The 16,411-nt window shown below is 45.0% G+C and overlaps 2 protein-coding genes across 2 annotated transcripts in view; one reads left to right on the top strand and one right to left on the bottom strand.

The window, feature by feature from the left end:
- Nucleotides 1-1,297, top strand: part of LOC124699493 — a 5,656-nt gene extending 4,359 nt beyond the window's left edge. The window contains exon 5 of the mRNA XM_047231790.1: nucleotides 109-1,297. Coding sequence (XP_047087746.1) covers nucleotides 109-1,049 — 941 coding nt within the window. The 3' untranslated portion in view covers nucleotides 1,050-1,297. The remainder of the gene's footprint in view (nucleotides 1-108) is intronic.
- A 294-nt stretch (nucleotides 1,298-1,591) lies between these two features.
- Nucleotides 1,592-15,408, bottom strand: LOC124696527 (calcium-transporting ATPase 3, plasma membrane-type-like). The gene is made up of 21 exons (XM_047229243.1): nucleotides 15,262-15,408; nucleotides 14,447-14,619; nucleotides 14,061-14,234; nucleotides 13,712-13,835; nucleotides 13,525-13,625; nucleotides 13,266-13,352; nucleotides 12,866-12,961; nucleotides 12,274-12,394; nucleotides 12,019-12,147; nucleotides 11,004-11,095; nucleotides 10,809-10,920; nucleotides 10,024-10,313; nucleotides 9,710-9,936; nucleotides 9,261-9,372; nucleotides 6,079-6,327; nucleotides 5,696-5,750; nucleotides 3,644-5,580; nucleotides 3,400-3,558; nucleotides 2,847-3,018; nucleotides 2,472-2,770; nucleotides 1,592-2,096 (listed from the first exon to the last, which is right to left on the bottom strand). The coding sequence occupies exons 1-21, from the start codon at nucleotides 15,347-15,349 to the stop codon at nucleotides 1,821-1,823; spliced, it is 5,073 nt and encodes a 1,690-aa protein (XP_047085199.1). The 5' UTR covers nucleotides 15,350-15,408; the 3' UTR covers nucleotides 1,592-1,820.
- Between the last annotated feature and the right edge of the window lie 1,003 nt (nucleotides 15,409-16,411).

The raw sequence follows: 16,411 nt of genomic DNA, 5'->3' as shown, positions 1-16,411 counted from the left end.
AGTAATAAATGTTCATGTTTACAATCATCGTTATCTGTGCATTTTGTTATTAATCCTGCATAATTTTGCTTATTACCTCATAATAAGTGATTGATGCATCTTGTGCAGAAAATTCAGTGAAAGGCACTATAAATGTGATTATGCTTGGCACTTCAATTCTTAAGTTCATTGTCGACACAACAACCATCAAGCTGGTGCATGATAGTAAAGTAAGATGTGTCAGATTTGCATCATCTTACACAAAATATGCAGTTTCAGCCATGAAAGGGCATCATGAGAGCTCATCTTTCAATGGGGACGATCTAAAAGACATACTGATCCTTACGAGAAGCTCCTTCACATACGCAGCCAAACTGCTTCATTTGGTGCTGGCAGGCTCAACCGAGTCATCAAGTCCAAGTCCCCTGGAGGAGGCCTTTCTCCTTGCCAATAATCTTCTAGATCTTGTACCTGCTGTTGAATCCTTTGCAGGCCCGAGATTTGCGACCCCATTAGTTTCTGTTGTAAAACAGTGGCTACCAGTCCTGATACTGGGTCTTGGATGCCGCTGGTTAATCGGGGCAGAGAATGAGATGGCTAACATGTGGAACTTGGGTGACTCTGACTTGCCTCTGTGGGTTGTTGCCCTGGCCAAGAGTGAGCTGCTTGACGCTGAAGAAGCTAGAGAGGATGATCAGAGCGAGCAGGGCAGCGAACATGAGGATTCGCCGTCATCCAGAAAGCTAGCAGAAATTATGGTGATCCTGCTGAAGAAAGGAAGCCCAAGAATCCTGGATTCTGTGGGTGGCATTTTGGTCTCTGCAATTCAGTTGGGACTGCAGAGAGCGCAGCACGGTGTCGTCTTAGGCTTGACGCGCTTCATTTGTGCCAGGCTGCTTGGGAGCGACTCTTCAGCCTCTGAGAAGCTGCAGCTCACTTGTGACTCTCTGCGCGAGAATTTCTTTGAGATCGACAGGCATTGCAGGGACAACCTTGTTGATGATGAAGGTCCAAGGCAGCAACTGGAGAGCGCAAAAGTATTGATACAGTCAGTCCTCTCCGACCTATGATGCATACATTCTGGTGAGCTTGACTGATGCTGTGGGGAGTTAGTTGACCTGGCAACTGTGTAGATATATGGCAATTGGTTTCTTGATTCCGGAGCCAATCCTTTCACTCAAGTGCAGTTTGGAAGAGCGCTATGGAATGAGTTGTAAACAGAGCATTTTGTAATAGTGCCCTATGTACCTTTGTTGCAACTGTGCATGGACGTCTACGTGTAACAGAAATCGTTAATTGCACAAATTTGAAATCCAATAACGACCATTTCATCTGTAAACAGAAACCATGTGTTGCGGGAACACTTGTGTATGAGCACTGAAGTGCTTATTTGTTAGAACAGATCAATTTCTTTTAAGAATTAATCAACTACTATAATCAGCGTAACAATAGTACTACCTGTGTCTATAAAAAGATGTCGCAAGTTTGTCTAAATTTAGATGTATTTAGACACTAGTGTATAGATACATCCAAATCTAAACAAATCTTTGACATCTTTTTAATGGATGGATAGAGTATATTACGTATGTGCAGTCTGAGGTTTATGTGATACACCAGTTGAACCTCATAGCACAAAGTGTATCATATATGTATGAATTTTTTTGTGCTGCACACTTTACAGTTTAGTAGTTCTACAGCTGGTTAATCTTCACTGCATGGCTGATCTGAGGCAAGCAGAAGTGCATTGAACTGGATGTTTCTTCACTTTATGGTGCCAATCCTGGATTCTTGGGTCAGCACCAGCTTCCACGATACATAAATTGCAGAGATTTTTGCGTAGCCTACGACTTTCCATACCCGTCGTCTTCTGAGTGGGGTTCTACGGAAATCAGCTTGATTGCAGCAGCAACGGGCATACCAAGAAAGCCAAAGAGGACGCAGATGAGCCACTGGAGCTGGGTCAGTGGTGTGGTGTTAGCAAAGTCGCCCAGGAACTGGACCAGGATGAACTGGAAGATGACAGTGCCGGTGAGAACGCCCACGAAAATGGAGTTCTCTGACAAGCCCTTCAGAACATTGATCTCCTCCATCTCTCTCGAGCTGACCTCATTGAATACCTATGGAGATACGATACATTAAAAGGCAAACAATGCAGGAGAAAAAAAAAAGCAAATTATTTGATTCCACGAGTATGCGGTGAAAACGGAAACCTCAAAATCAAAAAAAACCACATTGCAGTTATCCTCTGCAAATAAATTATCCACTTCTCTTGGCAATTTAAATCAAATAATTACTATCACCGCATTAAACCAACAGAAGCTGATCGAGTGGATGGAAATGTGATAAAGATTCTCTCCTTGCTGATGAAAAGATAATCTTTATAACATCTCCCTCATCTCAATCAGCTTCTGCTCTATTAACTCCTTTCTGCCCCTTGTACTTCCGAAGCAAGAATGTTGAAAGGGGAGAGGATTTTACGACAGCCGACATACCTGGCAGAAGACGAAAGTGTTGAATATAATCGTATTTAGGACAGTATCAGCCTCAGAGCCTTCAAGCCCAAACACAAATCTCCCTTGAGATTGTAGATACCAGAGGACCGTGAACTGGTACAATGATTGCCCCAGAATATTCCTCCACATCACGTTTGTGATGAATTTTCCTGTCCTTCCTACAGGTGCTTTCTCCATCAAGTTATCATTAGGTGGTTCAGTGGCAAGTGCTAGTGCACCTAGGGTGTCCATGATCATGTTAACCCAAAGAAGTTGAACAGCTGTCAGTGGTGCATCACCTGGCATGAGAATTTCGATCGTGAGATACTGAGATGGAGTTGCATTGAAACCAACAACATCATGAGTAAGACATACCAGTAAAGCATGCGGAGGAGAAGTTAACTAGTAATGCAACAATGTTAACGGTCAGCTGGAACTGCACAAACTTTTGGATGTTGATGTAAACAGAGCGTCCCCATTTCGCAACAGTGACAATCGTGGAGAAGTTGTCATCAAGAATTATGACATCAGCACTCTCTTTAGCCACCTACAAATGCATAAAGCAATTTAAGATACTCCGAGAGCAAATGGCTGGCGCTAACTTAGACAATGCTTCACCAACACCAGAAATTCAGATTACAGACAATGCATAGTTATTATCTTTCATGATGGACCCCTGGAACCACCAGGAACAAGATAAATATTTCAATTTGATTCCTAAAATCACCAGAAAATAATGTTAGGAAACTACCAATAGCAAGTTAAACCAAGTATATACTGTTAGGGTCCTATGAATAATCCAACTCCAAGGGTCCACTCCACTTTGAAGCCAAATTTCCCTTCATAATTTCATATAGAACTGGAAAGATGTATAGTACAAGCCAAAAATATTTCAAGGCTATGTACACATTACTCGGCCTGTTAATACCTCAGTCCCCGCAATGCCCATGGCAAGTCCAATATCTGCCTCACGCAGTGCAGGTGCATCATTAGTGCCATCACCAGTCACAGCAACAACTTCGTTGAACGTTGTGCGCAAGTGTTTCACAAGTGTATGCTTGTCAAGTGGGGATGATCGGGCAAGTACCTACAGTGCACAGGAATGTCACATGAGAACTCACTAGATGGGTACATACTTGGCTAAGCCAAGATAAAATAGGGGCATGACAAACCTGCATTTTTGGAATCAGCTCAAGGAGTTCTTTGGGGCTTTTCTCTCTAAACTCAGCACCCTCAATAGCAAGACCGTCATCAGTAAGTATACCACATTCACGAGCAATCGCCTTAGCTGTATTAATATTGTCTCCTGTAACCATTTTTACCGCAATGCCAGCAGACCGGCAACTTGCCACAGACTCCCTGACACCGGGGCGCACAGGATCTTTAATACCAACAATGGCAATGAATGTGTATCCTTGTGGCGGTATTTCATCGTGCGTAGCGCCATCTTCCAATACCCTATAAGCAAGGCAGAGTGTCCGAAGTGCTTCACTGGAAAAGCTTTCAATGATATCACTGAACTTGTTCGCAGTTTCCCTATCAAGGGGAACAATAGTACCTCTGTCATCTATGAACCTATCACAGGCGGCCAGTACTATTTCTGAAGCACCCTTACAATGTGCATGGTATTGTTCTCCAGGAAGCTCGAGAATAACGCTCATCCTCTTTTTTGCTGAACTAAAAGGCTCCACTTTGACGATCTTAGTTTCCTGCCGTTTTTGTTTATAGTTTCCACCTAGGGACAGTGCAAACTCCAGCAAAGCTACCTCAGTGGGGGTACCAATTATATCTTGCTTCCCATCTTGGTTAATTACCACATCACCACTAGTGTTATTAAATATGGACTCTAGAAGAGTTTCTACCGCAACTTGTGGGAGTTCTGAAGTACTCAGTGGGTCGTTAACTTCCATGGTGTTCCCACAGATGCAGGCCTTAACAACAGTCATACGGTTGGATGTTAGTGTTCCTGTCTTATCACTGCAAATGACCGTGGCTGATCCCATAGTTTCGCACGCAGCCAACTGCCGAACCAGTGCCTTGTCATTCATCATTTTCTCCATTGCATACGCAAGGCTCAGTGTGACTGCTAACGGCAACCCCTCAGGCACAGCAACGACAACGATTGTAACTGCAACCGCAAAATGATTCAGTATCTCTAGCACGTCATCCCCTGACCAGCTTAAAAGAAGCCCATCATGATATTTCTGGCCAATTAACTCTTGGGAGAGGACAATGAAAGTTAAGACTGCAAAAAATAGACCAACTTTCCCAATAATATTTGCAACTCCACCAAGTTTAACCTGCAGTGGAGTTTCATCATTCCCACCTTCAGTAAGAGCAGCCATTAGTTTGCCCCATTGCGTCCGCATCCCAACCGATGTAACGAGCATTTGACCGGACCCATCTAGGACCTTGGTCCCTGATACAAGAAAAGGCTTGTCTTCATTTACATCAACAGGCTCACTCTCTCCAGTTAGACTGGACTCGTCGACCAACACAGAAAATCCAGAAATAAAGAGACCATCCGCAGGAACCTGATCTCCAACAGACAGATGGACGACATCACCAGCAAGAAGATCATCTATTAATATCTTTTGTCTGAATCCATTCCTTGTAACCTGAACAAGAATTTTCCTCTTCTCTTTGTCCAGGTCCCTGAACTGCAAGGACTGCTGGTAGTTACTTGTGGCGGTAACAGAAACAACCAGGAGGATACTCGCAATAATTCCAATGCCATCATGGGAGCCATTTAGCCAACCTTCTGTGGCGACGCCAACAGCCAAAGAGACAAGAGCACATGCAGCAAGGATTATAAGAGTGGTATCTTGCAGTGCTTCCCACACAAACTCCCACAAGCTGCGGACCTCGCTCTCAGCGAACTTGTTTACTCCATATATTTCCTGCCTCCGATTCAAGAGGTCCTCATGCGTGCTTATCCCGTCAGTCAACGATGTCGCTAACTTGTCTGCAATTCCATCTAATTGGCCATGGACAGCCAACCTTTCGGTGTCACGGCTTTCGACAATCCATGTCAGTTCATCGGCATCGATCTGAAACCCCGCCGCTTTGACATCTTCAGGAACAACGTACTGGCTCTGGAGTGAAAGACCTGGGTACATATGTTTTGGGCGACATGATTAGACACTAGCAGCGTTTTCAGGCTACATTACAAAAAAAGGGGGTACAACTTGAGGTCCAAATTACAAGAATCCTTATATAGTTACCATTTTCTAACTGCGCAGTGGCTTTGGTTGCGAATACAGCAACCTGCAGCTTCTCCTGCAATCCATATACACAAGTTTCTTTTCCCAGTTAATATGACAAAGTAAGTACCAAAATAATACTGCACTGGTGCAAATGAAATGGTAAAACTTAGAGCGCAATTACAACCACTGCCAGTCTTTGTTGAATAAATGAAATAAAGGTTGTATGTACGTATCACTTAGATACAGAGGCCAGAGTATCTCCCATTTCGAGGGGGAAAAGATTACAACCACAAAGCATCCTAAGTCTAAGATTTCAGTCGGCTAAGTACATGGATTGTTTCGTGACCTCTGATTTCAAGCGCAGACTAACTAACGGGACAGGGAGGGCGAGAGAGTCTGACATGTTGTGCTCGATTGAAGTTGGAGAGCTGGCCGGCGGCGGCGGCAAAGCTGAGGCAGCGGCGGCCGAGGCTCTCCGCCGCGCCGTGGGGCTTCCGGCGAGATGGCCTCCGTAGCGTCAGGGTCGCCCCGCCGGAACCCGGGCGCGCCCATGGGGTCCGACGGCAGGGGAGAGCTGCCGGTGCGGAGGATGACGCCGCTCCGGAGAGAGAGGCGAGCTGGAAGGGCCGAGCAAGGAAGCAGCTGTGCATCTTTTTATCGGAGTATTTTCGTTTTTACGTGTTTCTTGCATTTGACTCGACACTTACCGGTAATGTGGTCGACTGGTCGTCGGCAGATATTTATTTTCTCTGAAAATTCCCTATTTGTTACTGTCAAGAAAAAATATTCCATTCCTCTTTGCAGCAATTCTTTCATTAATCGGCCAGTTAGGTTTAGTAGTTCAATCTTTTCATGAACGCAGATGCATCCTTGGAATTTCACACGAAACGCAACCATGAAGTCACCTCTAAGAGCATCTCCAGCCGCGTCCCCAAAGCGTCCCCCAAACCGCGCCGGATTGAGCGTTTGGGGGACGTGTTTTGTTCGCTGTGCGCTTTGGGGACATCGCTCCCAGCCCGCGTCCCCCAAACGCCGCCCCCAATCAAGAATTCAAATTTTGCATTCAAAAGAGATCGTTCCCGCCGATCAGAGTAGCGGCGATCAGAGTAGCGCGATCAGAGTAGCGGCGATCATATTACAGACCATGTAGTGCATGCTAAATTAGAAGAAGGGGTTGGTCGACGGCGACGTATCCTGAGTCGACGCAGGCCCGTCGATCACGATGACCTCGTCGCGATCCGCCCGGTGCCGTGCATACTCGTCTCCTCCGCCGCCGTCGCGTAGGCCGACGATGGTGTAGCGAGTCGAAGACGCCGCAGCCGGCTCTTGCGCCGCGATGCTTGCCGGCTGCCGCTTCCCGGGCCGCCGCGTCGGCCGCCGCCATTTTGGCTTCGATGTCGTCGAGGATCCGGCCTTTGAAGAAGTTGTGCGCCGCCCGCGTCCGGGGAGACATTCCTCTCGTCGACGCTCTCGAGCGGGGACATGTCGTCCCTGCGTTTCTTGAGCTCCAACTTCTCCTCTTGCCTCTTAAGCAGCTCCACCCACCTTTCGTCGTTCTTTTTGGCGCGGGAGAGAAAGGTCGAGGAGACGTCCGCGAGGCATTTCGTGATCGACGCTCGCGTCTTCTCACCCGACGCGGCGTCGGCCAAGGCGGCCTTGGCAGCCTTGTTGCCAGTAGGACGCCCTGCCGACGTTGCCGACGCCGCGTCCAGATCAATGGCGTCCTTCCCCTTGGACGGCGACAGACGCGTCAACCGTCATTTCTCATTCCCTTTGAGCTTGCTATAGCAATGCATCAGCGCGAACGGCTTATGCCCATCCGAGTTCCTCGCGTAAACCTCCATGGCCCTATCAAACTAGCCAAAGGAAGCAGAATCATTTCATCGAACACAATGTAGGCGCTACAGATTATGGAAGAAAGAGGCGTACCATTTGGGAGAGGTCGGCGCCGCTCTTGGCTCTGGTCAGTAATTCCTGATGGTATCCATGGAAGGAGTTCACCGACGCCTGGATGATGGCCCATCGCGTCGACATTGCCTTTTGGCTCCTCTTCATTGTCACTTTGTTGTAGTCGCCCTTGATGAGCTTGCGCTCATCGAACTCGGCCTTGATTCTCGCCCAATACTTCCCGTGTTTTTGGTTGGCGCCGATGATGGAGTCATAGCTCACCGTCACCCACGACTCGCACAGACAAAGATCCTCCAAAGCCGTCAACTTGGGGCCTCGTGTGCCCGACGCCTTCTTCTTCTTTTTCTTCTTCACGCCGTCCGCGTCGACCTCCACGAGATCATCGTCACCGGCACCCTCCTCGTCTTCTTCCTCGCCGCCCTCTTCGTCCTCGTCGTCGTCCTCGTCCTCGTCCTCCACCCCCTCCTCTTCATCGTCCTCCTCTTCCTCAGCACCCTCAGCACCGGCGCCGTCGAATTCGAGCGGCCCCCTGTGGCCAGTGAAAGGGTCGCCGTCCGCACCGGGTCCTGGCTCGCGCTGCTCGTACGCCGGGGAGTAGAGGTTGTTGGGGTTGAAGCCGCCATGCGGCAGCGCATCCTGGTAGTGCGGCGACAAGTTAGGCGTCACGCACCCGGGAGTGGGGGCATCGTTGTAGAAGGCGGATGACGACGGAGAGAAGACTCCCGGAACGTACACCCGGCACGTTCGTACTATATGGGCTCACGTTGGTGGCGGCGATACACCCGGCCATTATGTGGTGGTGCTGGCGCACCGCCAGAGCCTTCTTCTCCTGCTCCGCCGCCCTCCGCCCTTTCCGCTCCGCCGTCGACATCTTCCCGGCGCGGGCCGGTCTTCATGCCACCGATCATCGGTCAATCCTTCCGGCCTCTTCTTCGGGGCCGGCGCCTTCCGCGGCTTCGCGAACGGCGCTTCGCCCCTTTCGTCGCATTGCCCGGCGGCTTCTTGGCCGCTTTCTTGGCCATCTTCTTGGGGGCTACCGGCGGCATCATGGAATGGGGAGAAGGTAGCGGCGGCGGGTGGACGGCGGGAGGGAGAAACGAATCGGCGGGGGAAAGGAGAAATGAATCGGCGGCGGGGAAAGGAGAAATGAATTGGCGCGGGGGAGGCCAGAAATACGCGGCGGGATAGGCACGATATGGCGGGAGGGGCGGGATTTGGCGGGAGTGGGAGACGATTTTTCACTGAGCCGCTGACGAGTCGGCCCCGCCACTCTCCGCCTCGCTTTTCGTTGTGTCCAGCGTCCCCGGTGCGTCTCTTGTGGGACGGGAACGGGCTCGGGGCGCCGGACACCGTATCGGACCGCGCCGGACAAAAATGGGCTTTGGGGGACGCGGTTGGAACGCATTTTTTGTCCGGCGCGCCCCAAATCTCTTTGGGGGACGCGGCTGGAGATGCTCTAAAACTCCATTTCTCCTCTGGACAACTCCAGCTCTTCCATAACCAATTACTCAAGTGCTCAGTTATAAAAAAAACAAATGCTGACGTGATATTTACATATTACTCTCAACAACACAAGGGAAAATTACATGTACAGCAGTTTGTAAGTGAGCCATCCACTCAGGAGGAATTGTTACATCGTTACAGTGTTGCCTAAGAACATGTATCAGCTTTACACCTTCTTGTTACATTTGAGGAAGAAAGAATCAATAGGTATATGCTTGCCTTCTTTGGAGGGCTTCAGTCTCTTCTTCTGTGTGGGTGTAGTGGAGCATGGCCTCTCAGCTAACCTGCTAACAGAGTACAGGATAATGGAAACAAGGTATGTTAACACCCAGTTCAACTCATCTCTAATGGTGTCAGAATTATCAAACATAAAATCTATGCTGCTTGGATAGTCTCTCGTTAAACTCGTCGTTTTTTTCGAAATAATAATGAGAACTAAAGTTAGCATAAACACATAGGGAATAGCATAATAATCTTTAGTATGTGCACAACCACAATCTAGTGAACAGTTCCTAATGAACGCTTCAGTAGCTACAGCTAGTTCAAAGGTATTGTGGTGGCAGAAGCATAAAAGCAATAGGCAACAACAAATATACTGAGCATGTGGCAGCAGAGAAATACCTCTCCTTTGAGAGGTGACCATGTCTGTCTGCCGCATCTTCCTTCTGCAACATTTCAGCCAAGTGGAAATCCGAATGTTCTTGCCTTTCCTCCTCAAAACACGGAGGTAGTTCAAACCCACAGAGGGAACATATATAGCCATCAAGCCAGAAATGCTGATCAGGTTTACTCGATGAAGCGGGAGCTTTGCAGTTGGCCGACTCATCAAACTTCTCAATCTGTGTAACCTGCATAAGGACCAGAGTTTGATTGACCTTTTCTGTTGGCTAAAATAAATGATGAACAAAATCTCAGTCGAGAGGTTGAGACGGTACCTTCATGTTGCTTGAGACAGTACCTTCTGGAACAGATAATTTCTCATTATGTGAGAAGAATGCCTGTTGATCTATCGAGACATCTTTTCCAGCATCATGTATCGAACACTCATCCTTCGTTGTCACATCATTACAATAGTTATTCCCTCCCGAGGCATCAACGGAACTTGCACCATTTGTTCCATTGGTATTTGAGTTATTTTCTGACGAATGGAAAAAACGATCTAGCGTCTTTTGTGTTGGGCTGGTCGAATCATCCTTCTCACCGTGAAAGTGAGACATTCGCAACCCTGCAGAAGTGCATTAGACAGTTAAAGTTGACTTCACTGAGTAGCAAGAGCAAAGAAACGTCTATAAGGAATGTAATACTAACGATATAAGAAAATACATCAAAATATGCAGATACAAAAAGATCAATGTGCAGTATGCCTTTTATGTTCATTGCACTCCAATTGATAAGGTAAAATTTAAAACATGCACCAAGCCAAAATTACATGCCCTCCTGCCAAAGCAGCTAGACCAACTTGAAGATGACCCAACCAGTGCAAGTTTGTAATGAATACTTTCGGAGACGATGAGATTCAGGTACAGGTTATTGTGATCCGAGCTTGTAAGACATATCAGAAGTTCAAAGCAAATCTGGAAGAAGTTCCAGCCAACTAGTGGTCATCAAACTTGACACAAAATCCAATCCATAATAAGTGTCGCTGATTTAGTACGACCTTGTACTAAATAGGCGACACTTATTATGGACCGGAGGGAGTAGTTCAGATCCTCACACCTACCCATCAATCTCAGAGAAAGAGGCAGTTCAGCCTTAAGCAACTTCTTAGCGTAGATCAGTATGTCTTCCTTGGAGCTGATATAGTTCGGTGCAGTTGCTGCTCTCGTCCTAACCTGGTTTAGATGGTTCATTGATCTAGTCAGTCATGAAACAAACAAATCCCATTTCAATGGTTACAAAAACTAGTCAGTGCTACCTCAAAAGCTGCAGTTTTTAGTTTGAGTGTTAGCGTTCTTCCCTTCAAGCACTCCTTTTGCATGTCATCAGCTAAATTTTCAGCGAGATTATCTGAAAATAGAAAATAGTATGGTGAACCTTTGCATTGAAAATAATTTAGCAACTTGCCATATCAGTTGCAATACCACCTGAAAAGTGATATATACCACCTTTTAAATGTTCCTACAGAGATTTATTCCCATACAGATTGTTTTATGTGGTACTTTTAGGCATTAACACAATCAGACAAAACAATAGTGTGCCAATCTTTCACCAAAGTAATGACAACTGTTCTATTATGTTATCCTGATATTGCAGCAAAAACGAAATGGTGCAGTGATGCTTAATCATTTACTAAAAATTATAAGCACTCCACAATTATGAAAAGTAAAGGTACATGACACTTGATTCAGGGTTGAAACTGGACGAACTGAAGAGTTTCAACGGGATAATAGAAATTTTTGCTCAAGGAATTAACCATATTATTCAATTGACCCTATCAAGAAGTAATGCATGGTGGATATGGAAACACCGGAACGCTACGGTCTTCGACAATGCGCAACCTTCGGTGACTTCCCTGTTCGGCGACATCAAGGCTGAGGCACGGCTACGGGCGGACGCGGGAGCCCGGGGTGTTCGTCAGCTACTCCCCTAGATTAGCTTTCTTTTTCTTGGGTCGAGTTGTATGGCGGGGTGTTAGTCCTCTCGAGGATTTGTACATATAACCTTCTTATCTATCAATGCATCGAAACGCAATGCTTTTGCGTTTTCGCGAAAAAATTCTCTTTCTAGCAGAGGATTTGGTGCAGTGCATATATAACCATTGAGCAAACATAGTCTACGAAGATATTACTCTTATTGTCTTCTGTAACAAAATCTAGTTGCTTAAGTACCAATGATATATGTATGGCAACATGTGAAATTGCCAAAGAAGCTTCAATAATTGAGTTATACAATAATTACTTAATTAGTTATAAAGGAATCAGAATATTTACCTAACTTCTCGAATAGCAAAGAAGAATCATCTGTCGCAGAGAAAGTTCGCTCACAACTCATACTTTTCCTTAGCCTATGCTCAGGAGTTTCTGTACCTCCTAATCCAAGGCCAACCGAAAGAAAGAAATCTGAAGAGCATTAAAAGGATCATATCTTGTGAGCAGATGAAGAAATCTGAGTTCCGGAACATTGATTCCTGATATCCTGGTTTGGATAGATAAAATATAGCTTAGTAAACTACTAAATGTACGGACCAGTTGAGCCTTCTGAAAAAAGAGCACATAAGAAAGCAGCCTTTTGTAGCATCTCCTGGCATGTACTGATTCCAAGAACCTGATGTAACATCTGTTCTGTTACCTTGCCTATACCACCTATCTGTATACACAGATCTTCAAATAACATATCAGTTTTTTTTGTGTTTTGATGAATGCCAAAAGATAAACGTCAGTTAGCAGCTCGTAGTAAATAACTTTCTGACTAAACCAAATAACAAAAATAGAATTCATAAATGTAAAATAACAACTAAAAATGTCACAAACTTATCAAATAACATATCACAAACTTAGGCGAGAGGACTCTGTACACTGATACGAATATGTCACCGTCTCATAGTAAATAACATTCCAACTTAATTAATAACAAAATAAGAATTCATAAATGTAGAATAATAACTATAAATATTCTCAGGACCTATATCACAAATTTAGGTTGAAGACTCTGTATACTAGTATGAATATGCCATGGTCTAACCAAGGTAAAGAATATGGAATGTGAAAAGGAAAAAAGAACAATAGGTTAAAAACACTTCCTTGACAAACAAGAACCCTTCTAGATATAAAAAAGTACCTTTCTTATAGGTAAAGTTGACACAAATGTCGTCACAGCATCCCGGTCATTTGGCAGAATAAATTGCCCATTAGGCTTGTTAATATCAGAGCAAACCTAGCAAAGAGACCCCAGAACAATTATAAGGATGTAAAAGGTATTTAAAATAAGTAACGATGACAAGTTAGCCTATATATCTCCAGTCATGTGCGGTAAACAACCATTCCAATTGCAACTCATAATGGCTGTGGAAAGCGAGCTACTTGCCAGTATCAGTCAATAAGTCTCAGCTTATTACTTTAATTTAACCCAATGTGGCATCTAAACAAAGGCAGGCACAAAACAGACACATAATATGAACAGTCGGTTACCCTCTAGGCTAGGGATCAAAGTTACGCAAAAAAAAACTTCAGGCTCTGACCTTTGCAATCATGCGGTTTGGAGCAACACCGGCACTACACGTTAGGCCAGTTTCTTGGTGAACAGCACCCCTAAGCTCAGAAGCAACCTTTAAATGGAAGTGTGAAACACAGGCGATGTGAGAAGCAAGCTTTCGTTATTACAGTACTAGCATGCTGAAAGAATAATAGAAACATGGAAGGCAAATCAAGCCATATCGTCATATGCACTTGGTAAGTAAGCCGTGAGAGAGTTGTGATTACTGGTAAGTTTAAGCTTACCTCCTCGCCTGTAATGCCTCTCTCAATGCAGACTTCTGTAATATCTAGGTATGCTTCATCTAGACTTGTTGCGAAGAAGTTGGGATCATATCTTTCAAAAACTAAGGCAATAAATACTTGAATAATTAGTTCAGGTCAGCATAGCATATATGTTCAAATGTTTCAAAATGAACATCATTTTGCATACCTTTTCTTGCTAATCCACTATAGTGAGTGTATCTATCAAAATTGGGACGGACGAAAACCAAGTCAGGACACAGTTTACATCCAATAAAACCAGGCATTGCTGCACGGACTCCAAATTTACGCGCCTGCATGATTCAATCAATTATTACCCTACACCAGATAATGGGGAACATTGCTTGTAGTATTAATAAAAATAGAATAGCCAAGCCCACTTTGGATAAATAGATAATCCTGTATAAGGCGATTGACACTTCATCAATCATACTTCCACAGGAAAGTGGTACATTATCACTAATCATTTTTTAGAGATTAGCAGGAAAGTACATGTCATAATAACCTCATATGCTAACCTCGTAACTGGCAGTAGCTATCATAGACATGCTACCTACTGCCAAAGGTTTTCCCTTCAGGGACGGATTTTCTAATGTCTCAACAGCAGCATAGAAGGCATCCATGTCAGTGTGAAGCCATATCTTTGAAAGATCTCGTGAAGCTTCCAACTCTAAAATTTTCTTTTCAGCAACCTGGAATTGTGTCAGACTGTCAGTGCATAAGCGTAACAGCATAAAAAGAGAAAAACAGGATCACATGAGTGAAACACGACACATGGATGGAGGAAGTATAAGATGTTATACAACCAATATGAGTTAGAAGGTTGTAAATGCATCTTATATAACGGGACGGAGGGAGTAACAACCAACATAAAAGCTTAGCACACACACTTACTGCCCCATACCTTCTGAAAATGTGATATGTCATTATCAGTTAACTTTGCGCACTGTCCACGCAGATGCTCAATTTTTAGCTTGGTAATTGCCTCCTTCTTCTGCTCATTCTCAAAATATTTTGAGCCCTTGCTCATTTCATATATTACCCTCTGCACCTTCTCCTTGTCAACTCCCTCCATTCCTAATGCAGCATAACAAGAGAGTAAGTATCAAAGCCGTGTCCTACATGCTGAACTCCTGTACTATTCTATGCTCCTTTAGTACAGCACACGGACGCCTTATATACTACTAGAAACACCACACCGTGGTCACCGCTAACAAAGCACCGGACAACACATAATACAACTCAAGAGGGTATTGCTAACCATGTGGAGAGTTTTTATAGTTCCCACTCCTGCAAACTGAGAACACAATGGTCTCTTCTCTTTTGCGATCGTATCATCATTTATGAACTAACTCAAGAATAGATTCATCGACATGACCAGCCAAACAAATGGAATTAACAATATCGCGCACTTGTGAATTTTTGACATATCAGACACTAAGGTGAAAATGTAAGCTTCCGGTTCGATCCAATACTCCTCGGTATGCTTTATTTCAGTTTTTTTATGTGCACATAGCTCCGGTCAACAGTTAATCCAGTCGTCCGCCAAAAACAAGCTCCAAATTTAGTCCAATGTTATGCATGGCAATAAAAAAGTAAACCAAATCTAGAGAAAACTGATTTATGCCGTTGGATTCGTACAGACAGCGCCCAGCCAAATGCCCCAAACCCTACCTGCGCAATCATAGGAGAACAGAGAGGGCAAGTGCATTTACTTACCCGCTTTGGCGTTGGTGTATGCAGTGTGGTAAGATTGCCACGGCCTATCCCCTCCGCCGTCCGACGGAGTCCCCGTTGAAGATGCCATCGCTGCGCTGCCCCTGAGAGGTCTCACTCACCGGCGGCGGGGAGCGAGCAAGAGATAGAAATGAGGAGGCGCGCCGAGGCCTCCTCTGTCGGCGATTAGGGCACGGGCGGGGGCGGGGGCGGGCGAGGCGAGGTCAGAGCTCCGCCGCCAGAAATACTGCGCGCGCGAAGACAGAGAGAAAGCGGCGAGCCGGCGAGATTTTTCTTTCACTTTTTTTTCTTAAATACTCTCTCCCCGTTTATAAAATGAGATGGAAGATTTGTAAATAGTATTTAGATACATTCCAATTTAGATAAAACTTATGACACCCTTTTATGAAGGTGATATCAAAATAAGACAAGATGGTGGCTGGCTCGCATACTGGAGCTCGTGAAAGAACCTTGTCGCAACTCACAAGTCATGACTCAAAGCCTTGTTCGGGAGGCACATACTGGATCTCATTCCGATTTCCCCGTGATGTATACATTCGTGCGGTTGAGTCACCAAAATGAAAATGAATGTCCGACCACCTTTGTTCCATTAGCCGCATTTAGTCCGCCCTTGCCAGTGTCAAATCTTTTCTTTTCCTGTTTTAACCTAATTGGTCAAACATATGAATGGAAACAACAATGGCAACCAAATTAATTTAAGTAGTGTACATACAAATAAACAACATAGTTCACACACAATGTAGTCCATAAAATAAATAACATAGTTCACGATAAAACAAATAAAAGGAGATGTGATGATTATTCCTGGCATGCCAATGCCCACTGATGTTTTATTAGAACCGCTTGAAGTCATCGAATGGACGATAACGAAGCTAATGATGTATATTAATGTGTTCCTCAGACCATGATTCCTCAGTCTACGGCTCAACCAATTAACCCTGAAATTTTCACCCTATGTCATATATGCCTTCATCGCGTTCATCCTCAACAATCATGTTGTGCATAATCACACAAAATGATCTTAAAGCTCCATGTTCTAAGAGGGTGAGGAATAATAGCCCATCGAAATTGGAGCATACCAAATGGCCGCTCCACATCTTTCCTACTAGCGGTTTCTTATTTGGCAAATCTC

The sequence above is a fragment of the Lolium rigidum genome, chromosome 3 (genome assembly GCF_022539505.1).
Source record: "Lolium rigidum isolate FL_2022 chromosome 3, APGP_CSIRO_Lrig_0.1, whole genome shotgun sequence".
NCBI classification, from domain to species: domain Eukaryota; kingdom Viridiplantae; phylum Streptophyta; class Magnoliopsida; order Poales; family Poaceae; genus Lolium; species Lolium rigidum.
Note: the sequence above shows the minus strand (reverse complement) of the source record. Positions and strands in the feature narration are given on the sequence as shown.

Coding starts and splice junctions, on each gene's coding strand:
- LOC124696527 (XM_047229243.1), bottom strand. CDS start 15,349: ATGGCATCTTCAACGGGGACTCCGTCGGACGGCGGAGGGGATAGGCCG. Junction 13,353..13,524: donor GAGGCATTACAGGCGAGGAG/GTAAGCTTAAAC, acceptor TTCCATTTAAAG/GTTGCTTCTGAGCTTAGGGG. Junction 9,373..9,709: donor GGTCACCTCTCAAAGGAGAG/GTATTTCTCTGC, acceptor CTCTGTTAGCAG/GTTAGCTGAGAGGCCATGCT.